General features: G+C 37.8%; 1 protein-coding gene across 5 annotated transcripts in view; it reads left to right on the top strand.

Moving 5' to 3' along the window:
- The first annotated feature begins 2,208 nt into the window (after positions 1-2,208).
- LOC148359467 (disks large homolog 1-like) overlaps positions 2,209-10,946 on the top strand; it is a 36,972-nt gene continuing 28,234 nt past the window's right edge. For all 5 annotated transcript variants that reach the window (XM_088344716.1, XM_088344713.1, XM_088344715.1 and 2 more), the window contains exons 1-2: positions 2,209-2,740; positions 5,828-5,959. In XM_088344716.1, coding sequence (XP_088200842.1) covers positions 2,725-2,740; positions 5,828-5,959 — 148 coding nt within the window. In that variant the 5' untranslated portion in view covers positions 2,209-2,724. The remainder of the gene's footprint in view (positions 2,741-5,827; positions 5,960-10,946) is intronic.

Below are 10,946 nucleotides of genomic sequence, written 5' to 3'. Positions count from 1 at the left end.
TTATGGTCATTGACTGCAATTGATTTGATAATTGCAGCCTTACTTATTTAAGTCAGATGCAGACTGGGGTTAGAAACCTTTTTTGTTTTCCTGTCAACGCACGTCATACAAGCCAATTACAATTAAAAAAACTAACAAACGGTTTAGTGTGTGTGTGCCTTGTTTAAAACTATGTATTTTCTTCAATCGACTAAGCTTTCATTGTTTTGCTAGGGGGTTTATTAAGAACACTCGACTCCCATAAAGGTTGACACAAAATTATTATAAAGGAAACCACGGAATATAAATGTTTGCCTTAAAACACTTCAATTAAATATCCAAAGTGTATTTTACTTAGTAACGTATAATTTATTTTATTAACTTTAGGTACAAATGTGTCCGTCTAAAGGTGAACGTATTTTGTGGTGTATGCAATCATTAAAGAAGTTGGACAGAGTTTGGAATTTCTTTTACTCGTGGCCGCCATCTCCTGGCTTGTGTCATCATAGTAGCCTACGTCCGCTCGTTCATGTTGCGTGTGCAAGTACGTGCAATTCTCAGACGCTCTCAAATAAATGTATCTTTTTTCATCTTTTGGGGGGGATTTGGGTTGCCGTTTGGACTGTACACTAAAAATAAAAACAAAACAAAAACACAGCATCCCTTCCTGCATTCCTCCTACAAAATGTGTTCCGCCACGAACAGCTGCACAAAAAGTAGGGTAAAAGCAGAAAGGTGCGGAGGAAAAAAGCAGAAAAACTATTTGAACTCAGTTGGGCATTGTTAAATGGTAAATGGTCTGCATTTATATAGCGCTTTTCAAGTCAAGCGCTTTACAATGTGCTTCACACGTACCCATTCACACACCCACTCACACAATAGCGGCGATTGGGGGCATTAGGGATTCAGTGTCTGAAACTTTTACATATAACACGGAGGAGCCGGGAATCGAACCTGCGATCTCTTGATCCCAAGACGAGCGCTCTACCTTCTGAGCTAACAAAAATAGCAAACTTTGTTCTGTAGAATGAGCACTCATTATGTATTTGTTGGCACTAGATGGAGCCTTGCATAACTATTGGTTACCCGGGCGATTATGATGTGCAAGAAAATAAAAAAATTAAACTAACTGAAACAATTTGTCAAAATAATACATCACATAGTCATGTATCAGTGAAAGGATACTGATCATGAAATGTAAAATGAACAAATTAACTCCGAAAAAATATAAGGTAGGAATTCAAGGAACCGGATGTAAACAAGGGTAGCACGGCGGCGTACTCGTTAGCGCGTGTGCGGCACAGTTCTGAGGTCATGAGATTAAACCTCCTGTGTGGAGTTTGCATGTTCTCCCTGTGCTTGCTTGGGTTTCCTCCGGGCACTCCGGTTTCCTCCCACATTCCAAAAACATGCATATTAGGTTAATTGGCCGGTCCCAATTGTCCCTAGGTGTGAATGAGCGAGCCCTGCGATTGGCTGGCAACCAGTTCAGGGTGTCCCCTGCCCACTGCCCGAAGATAACTGGGATGGGCTCCAGCACCCCCGCGACCCTACTAAGGATAAGCGGTGCAGATAATGGATGGATGGATGTAAAACAATGCAATGCATTAGATAGTAATAGACTACAATATATTCAAATCGATCAACTCCCTCACAAAGAAAAGCCCTTCCTAAATTCCAAATATCAATCAAAACATGATGTAATTGAAAACAATTCTTATTTCTTAGGGAAAATGTCCATTCCCTTAAACTTAAACATACAGTAAAGTATCTATCTATCTATCTATCTATCTATCTAATATAGTTTGTTATAAATTAAAACACAACCCCTTGTTATATTATGAACTCTTTTTCGTATTATAGAATGTTTTTATCTATTTAAATATTTTTATTTATTCATTATTATTATTATTGTAATATGGACTATTCCTGTACAATTATTTGACTGTTTTAGGGGGATGTCATGTTTTTCTCTTTTTTTTTCGTTTAAAATAAATTTATTTATTTTCCCATTTTGTGTGTTTATTAATTTTTGTTATTTAATATTTTAATAATAATAATAATTTGTTGTCTGAAAAGTGCTACAAAATACCTTTTGATTCAATTTATTGACTCAAACATAAACGTTTCACTGTAAACCACAGCCTTGTGGTTGCCTTTCTCCATCCCGCCCTTAGAGGGCGTCAAAGACAAGTATTTCAATGTCAGCATTGAACGGGTTGGCTTTGCGGCGGGCAAGGAAGAAAAAAATAGCACAAGCCGGTACTTAAAAAGAAAGAAAACCCCTACAGCATCAGTGTTGGAGTGTCATGCCGTAAAAAAACAACCTTTTTGCGGCAAGTCGAAGGGGCTCTGCTGCGGAGGAAGGCGTGGTCCCCTCCGGGAGCAGAAGGCCAAATCACGGAGGCGCGTCATGGCGACAACGTGGAGGAAGAGGAGGGAGCAAGAGGAGGAGAAACCAGGAGGAGGAGGTGGAGGCCGACTACCGCACAACAACTCCATGGGCCAATTCGTCTCCCCGGACACAAACTCGGGTGAAAAAGTTCTTGCGAGCTGATTAACTCTTCTCACGTGTTGCGGGCGAGAGGACGAGTGACTCATATTTTGGGGGGCGGGCATAAAAAGCTCGTTTGTGGCTACTTTTTTTGGAGCTAGCGACCGTTACTGCATATCTGACTCCCTTTTTCCTTTTATAAGGGGAAAAACATCTTTTGACCCGTGAACATTCATGCATTTTGAGACGGCATGGTGCATAGATACGGTGAGTAACGGTTTAAAGACTTTGTTGACGTGTCGAAAAGTCAAAAGTTGGAATGTAGTCAGAAAGGATGGTGGTGCGTTCAGGTGTGTACCGTACTGGCAGGTCAGGTGGAGGGAAAATGGTGGAATTTACGAACATTACCGTCTCTTATTTACAGCAACAGTTTTTTTTAAAAACTGTTGAGATTCCTGTAATTATAATCACATACCATCATATCTCACACCTTAAGAACTTTAATGTTGTGTCTGTCATCAAACTTTTGCTGGCCTTTTGGTCAAACTTTAGAAACGTTTATTGATGCCGGTGGTGCGTTCACTGCGCTCTGTTGTAATACGTCAAGTGAAGGGAAATCTGGAATTTCAATATCGTTCACCATGGTTGTTATTCTGTTACTTTTGTATATTTATGTGTCTACATGATCTATAAAACCAACGTCAAGCGTATGCCGGGTTTCCCGCGGAATCCTAAAAAGTCTTAAAAATCATTGAATTCATTATTATAAAAATAAGGCTTTAATTGGCATTAAACTGTCTTAAATCCGATTTTTGATCGTCTTATAAATGTGAACACATGAACACGATTTACATTTGTTTGAACTAAAAAGATTCAGTCACATTTATCAATGGTCTTTTTTTAAATGAATACACCTATTTACTTTTGAGTCAACATCGCATGACCGCATTGTCAAAGTGGAGATGTGATTTCAGTCAGGCCTTTCAGAGCAGACGTATGTCTTAGGTCTACCCACAATACAGGTAGCAACTTCAGACAGAGACGTTTACTTTGGACCATGGGAAAGTGTACATTTAATGTCAAGTGGCTGTCTGACGAATGTTTTTTTTTTTGCCATGGCTTAAAGCTGTTCCAGGTAATTTGTACGAAGCACGATGTATTGTCTGTGTTTTGTTTGTTTCTAATTGTGCTTTTTGTCTACCTTGTCTTGAATTTGATTTCCAAAGGCATTAAAAAGTTTTTTAAAAGTATTTTACTTAACTTCCCTTTGGCTGCAAGAAGCCTGTTATGGGCTTAGAGAGGTTAAAATGTCTGAGCATCTAAATTTTAAATTAAAGAGTGCTTTGACCAAAAACTCCTGATAGGTTTATAGTTTAGTAGACACTCAACATAAGGAGAGAAGACATCAATGGATTTTGAACTTGCACGGAGAACAAGAGAGGTCCCAAATCCCCAAGAAGATATTTTAATCAAGAAATGACCCCAAAATGTACTAGATTTTATTATTTTGATCAACAGTATATAGTTTATAATACATTATACAGCAACATTTTTCAATGCGAATGTAATGTGTGTAATAAGTAATTGTAAATGGTAAATGGTCTGCATTTATATAGCGCTTTTCAAGTCAATGAAGACCTCCCAAAGCGCTTTACAATGTGCTTCACACTTACCCATTCACACATGCCATTCATTTATATTTAGTTACATCAGGCCCCTTTGAGGACAGCCATTACACTGATGGGGACCTCAGTGAAAATTAGGCCTAAAATCTGAAACTTTGTGGATTTGTTTGGATGGTTAGTAGTGACTTTAAAGAGTAGTCAGAGACAATAAATGGTACCTTCAAAATTTGAAAGAAAAAAAAAATATGGCAATCCCAAGAGAGCATAAATTATCTTTTTACAGAAATCTCCATTGGTAAAGAGAAAAATCAACTTACATTTTAATGTAATACCTTTTAATGTAATCTTAATAAATGTCATTTCTTGTTGCAATGTATTTTTTATTTGACGCTTTATCTTTTGTTTTCACACCCGTAATATTTATGTTTAATAATTAACATTTAAGTGACACTGTAATATTTGGAGTTCTACAAAGCACAAAGGATAAAAAGCTACAGAGACTCTAGTGAACAAACCGCACCATTTTCCTCTTTATTTCCTTGCACAGCCTTGTTAGACTTTTCCAGCACTTAAGCATAAGGTTTTTGGGTCTAAATACACATTTCTCGACATACAAGTATTTTAAAAAAGCACAATTATATTATTGTTCATGTATTTTTGCCTAATATGAATTAATGACATTTTTGTTACCACTACTATACACTAATGAATACAGTATCTCACAAAAGTCAGTAAACCCCTCACATTTCTGAAAATATTTCATTATAATATCTAATAGAACATCACTAAAGAAACATCGCTTTGACATAATGAAAAGAACTTAGTAAACAAAGGACATTGCTTACTGGAAAGATGAGACAAATATTATTTATTTGTCTCAGATGGTGTGATGCATGTGTGGTGGCAACCAGGTATTGAGTAAAAACCTGTTTTATGTCGTGTCTAAAGTCAAGCATGGTGTTGGGAATATCATGGTTTGGGGCTGTATGGGTGCAACTGGAATTAGGGAATTGCATTTCATTAAGGGAACATGAACTCAATAATATACTGTGAAAAACTGGATCAGAGAATGATTCCCTCCCTCCAGAAACTGGGTCTCTGGGCAATATTCAAGCCTGACAATGACCCCAAATACACTTCTAAGATGCCCAAGGATTTTCTAAAGGGGCTAAGAGTAAAGGGGATGGACTGGCCAACCATGTCTCTAGATCTAAATCCAATAGAACATATTTGGGGAAATATAAGTAAAATCTTGAATATCCCCCAGCTCAGTCATATTGTCGTGGTGAATTGGAAGAGCATTCCAGTGGCAATTTGTGAGGCTCTGGTGAAATCCATGGCCAGGAAGATTAAAGTGGTTCTGCAAAATCATAGTGGTCACACAAAATATTGAACTTCAGGAACTTTTAGTTAAGGGTGTACCCACCTTTGTTACCAGGGGTTTGGCTACTAATGGCTATATTTTGAGTTTTTTGAAGGGAAGAATAAATTGACTCTGATATATGAGCTTTACACAGACTACCTACCGTTCATTGTGTCAAAGCGATGTTTCTTCAGTAAATAAACATTATGATTGAATGTTAAGGGTGTACTCACTTTTGTGACATACTCTACACAATGTCCTTTTAAGCAATGATGAAAATGAATACTATACACAATTACAGTACATCTGCTTTTCTGTGAATATTGTGAAGCTGTGTTTTTTTTTCTATTCATATTGTTGCCATAGATACGGCGCGAGCGGCTAGTCTGCTCAGAAGCTACCAGGCCAGCTTGACCAGTCCTGACGAGCAGTCTCTCAAGACCAGTGTTGGCAAGGTGTCCGCCATTCTGGGCAGCCAACTCTTCCAAGCGCTTCTTGGTAAGGGGAAGCATGTTTTTGAGCTGAAAATCCATACAAAAGATGCATTGACGATGTATTAGGAGAAGGGACGGGAAACTAATTCATACCACAAAAATCCACCCAAAATTTATACAACTTTTAGTGAACCTATATGAGATGACACATTCCAGACCACTTTTGAGAAAGGGATAGTTTCAATACGTTTTTCCACATATTTTGGTTGCATTAGCAAATATTTTTCCGCACTGCTGTTGACTGGGAATTGGAAGACGTTAGGGGGACATTTTCTTGTTATGGTCGGTCACATGTTGTTACAGGAAAGTACCTCGAAGTGTCTCAATGGTTATCAAAGCGACTATTCACAAGACCACCTGTTTGTATGTGCATTGCCACTTAACAGACTATCTATAGAATAATAGCATTAGTCTCTCTTTTTTTCTTCCTGGATTGGGTGCTGGACAACAATCGGCCTCCTTTATTGCACCGCAATGTTGACTCACCAAGTTCCAGAAAGCAACAGTCATCCTTTTAGATATTTGTGACCATTCCCACAATGCACTTAAGTGTATGAATCATTTCTACATAAGGCTCGTTCAAGATCAGTGACATCCAGAATGTTGACATTGAATTCTGACATTTTTTATCTTTTAATGACTAAATCTGGTAAATTCAGTCCACCAGTTTATAAAAAAAAAAGTGATTATACTTAAGTATACTAGGTGTCCCAAAATGTATATACATTTTAGCCTCTGGTATCTCAATTATTTATTCTTTCTTTTATATACTGAACCAAGAGATTGCAGCCAGATCTGACTTTGAGGAAATATTTTTTCTAAAATGCTACTTGAAGTATGAAAAGGCTTTTAATTTACATTGTAGTCAACCATAACATTGATTCTCAGGTCTCCAGTAGGTGCAATTGTCTCTGTTTATTTGAATGTGGTCTTATCCTTCCACGCAATCCTTGTTTGCATCTTTGTTGCATCGCTCAGAGTAGAGTGGTACCTCTACTTACTAATGTATTTACATACGAAAGTTTTAGGTTACAAAGTACCTGAACGGGAAATATTGCTTTTAGTAACAAAGTTGTTTCAGGATACGAAGTAAAAAATACAGTACAGTACGCGCTACTGTTTGGCGCTCCCAGAGTTTCCCAAACATAAACAAATTGTCTATCACTTAAATCTGCCCGGCAACCCAGTGCGGATGCGTGCTCCAGCATGCTCTCCGTGTCACCGTCAGTTCAGAGACGAGGATGAGGAGGGGTTCCGGCAAGATAGAGGAGAGGAGGACGCAGCCATCATTAAATCAGCTCAAATTAAAGCCATTTTAGCAAAATTCCACAATGTCTCGGAATTTGTGGACAGGAATCACCTGGAAAAAGTCTTGACAAGTCGGGCTATAGCTACTTCTGCCTCGCGCATTACCGGCGGATAGTCAAAAGCCGACGTCATCGGATACGTTTTTCAAAAACCGCAAGGCAAACAAGTAAATGAATATTGTTATTTCCTTTTATTCTTTGTTTTTTTTTTACATTATGTGCCTTGCGTTCCATGTTTCTTGTGCGGTTATCTAATTTTAACATGTAATTGTTTTATGTTCTGATGCTTTTTTTATGGTTTAAAAAATCATCCTGTACTTTTTGTGGGTCTTGGAATGGATTAACACATTTACTTTCAAAATGCACAAGTTTTCAGGCTACGAAGCTACTCCCTGAACAAATTACATTTGTAAGTAAGAGGTACCACTTCAGATCATAGTCATCAAGAGCATGGACTAATCTTGGAACGTAACATCTCCATTGATGTTTTATGATGCAATTGGCAAATTATTTTGAAATGCCTGCCACTAAGACTTTCTTGGACTTAGTTGCAACTTTTTCAATAATTTGACTTCATTTGTGGGGCCTGTTGATGTCCAGAATGTGGTCTTGTGGAACACTTCTAATGGTAGTAGTGGACAGTTCCATCAGCTTCAAACCTAGCTCTGATTTAAGTGATGGTAACTCGTGTGAGTGGTTCTTTGTTTAACTTCTTCCTATATTCTACAGCGTTTTTATTCTTCCAGTGGCATTTTGGAGTTTTTTTTTTGTTTAATTAATTTGTAAGTCTTATGGCATTCAGTTACACTTGTTTTTTGTTTTTCTTTGTTTGAATTTAATCTATTTAAATTTGCATCTCTATCAATGTATTTTTTTGTTTCATTTTTAAATAGTAATTTGGGGTTTATTGTTTTTCCTTTTACATTGCATTCTATATCTACATTACATCTCTATAATGTATAATATTTTTTTAATTCCAGTCATTTTAATAACCAGTACACTGATTTGGATTGAAACTTTTTTTTCATGACTTTGCATTATTTATTTATTTACTTAAGTTCCTTTATCTGTCCCTCCATCGTATTTTTTTAATATGTACTTATATAATTTTGTTTTTGTTTGTGTGTGGTAAAATGGGTGCTGGGTGAATGTGGGAGGCAGGGCAGCTCTTGTCCATTTTTGCACGGTTGCACTGTTAAGAACAAAAGCTGCCTGAACTTTGCATCCACTCTTTTGTTGCAGCAAAACAGTGGAGGGCAATGACGAATGGTCTGGGTGGGGGTTCCCTATGTTAAATTACATGGGACCTTAAATGTCCCAGGAAATATTTTTTGTGGGGCAGGGGCGGTTTTGAAATACCCCAATGATCACCAATATTAAGGTTAGGGTCACATTGTTTCTTTTGTGATATCCCCCATACAAAAAGTGGTCAAAAGTTCATTCAAACGGACTAGACGCATGACAGTAGACACAGAGGCTCATTACACATAATCGTGCATGCAATAGCTTTTTGTTTCAGCGGGTTTCCCCTCTATTTGGGGACACCTGACATTGAAAAACAGTTATAGACACCCGTCTTATGAAGAATAACCGGTATGAGACTTGTATTGTTGGGACAAACCAAGCATGAACAGAACATGAAAAAAATAGCTATACACTATTTATCTTCTGCAAAGAACAACCAAAATTTATGTGGCACTGATGATATATAGTTGAGATCAATGAAAACCAGTGTTAAAAAATTACCTTTTTTTCTTTCAAAATAACTTTGAGCTTTGACACAAATAACCTGGCATTTATTGGTGCTTCTCAAAAAGCTCTCCTGGGCAGAGTCAAAAAAACCCTGCCCTGATGTTTAGCTTTTGGAACAAAAGTGGATGTGGTCTTTCTTTTAACCCCTTAACATTCCGGCGGCGGGTCGTCAGACCGTTGAAAAGCGAAGACATGTCTTCGCGATGTCACCATCCATTTATCCATCCATTATCTGCACCGCTTATCCTCAGTAGGGTCGCAGGGGTGCTGGAGCCGATCCCAGCTATCTCCGGGCAGTGGGCAAGACGCCCTGAACTGGTTGCCAGCATGTCGCAGGGCACAAAGAGACGGACAACTAACCTGACATGCATGTTTTTGGTATGTGGGAGGGAAACTGGAGTGCCCGGAGGAAACCCACACAAGCACGGGGAAATCATGGAAACTCCATACAGGAAGGTTCGATCTCATAACCTCAGAACTGTGCCACACACGCGCTAACCACTGCGCCGCCCTGCTGCCCACCCAGTCACTGAAATATGTCACGTCACATATCATTGGAAACCTTAAACTATTGTGATTCAGGATATGATGGTCTTTTCAAAATTGACTTACAAAAAAAGATCACGATTAGTCTGTAACAAGATACTTGAAAACGATAAAGCCTGTATGACTCATCAAAAAAGTGACGTTGTATTCCACTCATGAAACAATTCTCCGCAAACATCCTCGTTGCATTCATGACATTCCATAATACGACAATGTGATAGATAAAGAAAATCCGCCTAAACGCATTTCTGCATTGTTTAAAAATTCTAAATGCAGAACATTTACATTTATTGTAATACGTTTGTTTTGCCCCATAATTTCCTTTCAAAAATAAACGGACTTGTCAGATGATTTCCAATATGGCCGTTAGCCTCTGACATTTCAATTTACGCCACTCTCGACAAATTGGAAGCTTTTTTTCACGGTCCTTACCCTGCGATATCCTATGAGTGCCTCTATTGAAAAAGATGACATGCTTTACTTCAGATTCAAAAAAATGGTGGCCAGTAGTGACAGATTCAAATGTTGATTGAAGCATTGGTTAGCCAATGAAATTTCCAACATAAATGTATGCATTTTTACGATGTGTATTCAAATTAGCTTAGAAAATGTGCGTAATGCAACTCAGGATTTATTTTTATGCCCAATTATCATGCACAGTTGTGCACAATCAGTGTTTGACTTCTGGAATGAGAAGTCAAACATTTAAAACACTTTTACAATGTCTAAAAATTGGCCAAAGTAAACGGATGCAGAGATTTTGGTCTTTAGGAAAATATGTAAAACGTAATGTTTACTTCAGATTGTTATAATATTTAACCTGGGACCAGGTAAGGATATTGCCCCAACTGTTTTCCAGCTAAGATACCCATGCTACACTTGTCTGCATGTAAGTGCAAAAACATTTTGGGCGAGAATAAAATCCTTCTATTTCTGCGTGTTCCAACTTAAATTACTCAATGTTAGCTGCACTTGAAACAATTATTTCAGTTTGGGACAAGACTTCAGAGTGGTAATTTTCAAAAGAGACGAAAACTGTTCTTCAAACATTTCAAGAACAGCATTCAATTTACTTTGGGTACGTCTTGATTTTGGATTTTAGGCAAATTTTACAGGATTGTTAACCCTATTTATTTCAAGATCATAACAGCTCCTTTGTGTACTTGAACAATATAGTCTGAACTAATTCTTATGAAACGCCTGCCACTCAGCGAAAATGCCAATTGAGCTAAGCCTTGACGAGCTCAGCCATTAATGAAAACAAAATCTAAAACCTTAAAGTGACACTCCGATAATGATTGTATTATTCTCCCGGTAGCACAATGGTGCTATGGTAATTTTACCTCAATTTAGATATCTGGGTTTAAATTTCTTCAGTTGGAATGT

Source organism: Urocampus carinirostris, chromosome 9 (genome assembly GCF_059441175.1).
Source record: "Urocampus carinirostris isolate Australia breed hairy pipefish chromosome 9, RoL_Ucar_1.0, whole genome shotgun sequence".
NCBI classification, from domain to species: Eukaryota; Metazoa; Chordata; class Actinopteri; order Syngnathiformes; family Syngnathidae; genus Urocampus; species Urocampus carinirostris.
Note: the sequence above shows the minus strand (reverse complement) of the source record. Positions and strands in the feature narration are given on the sequence as shown.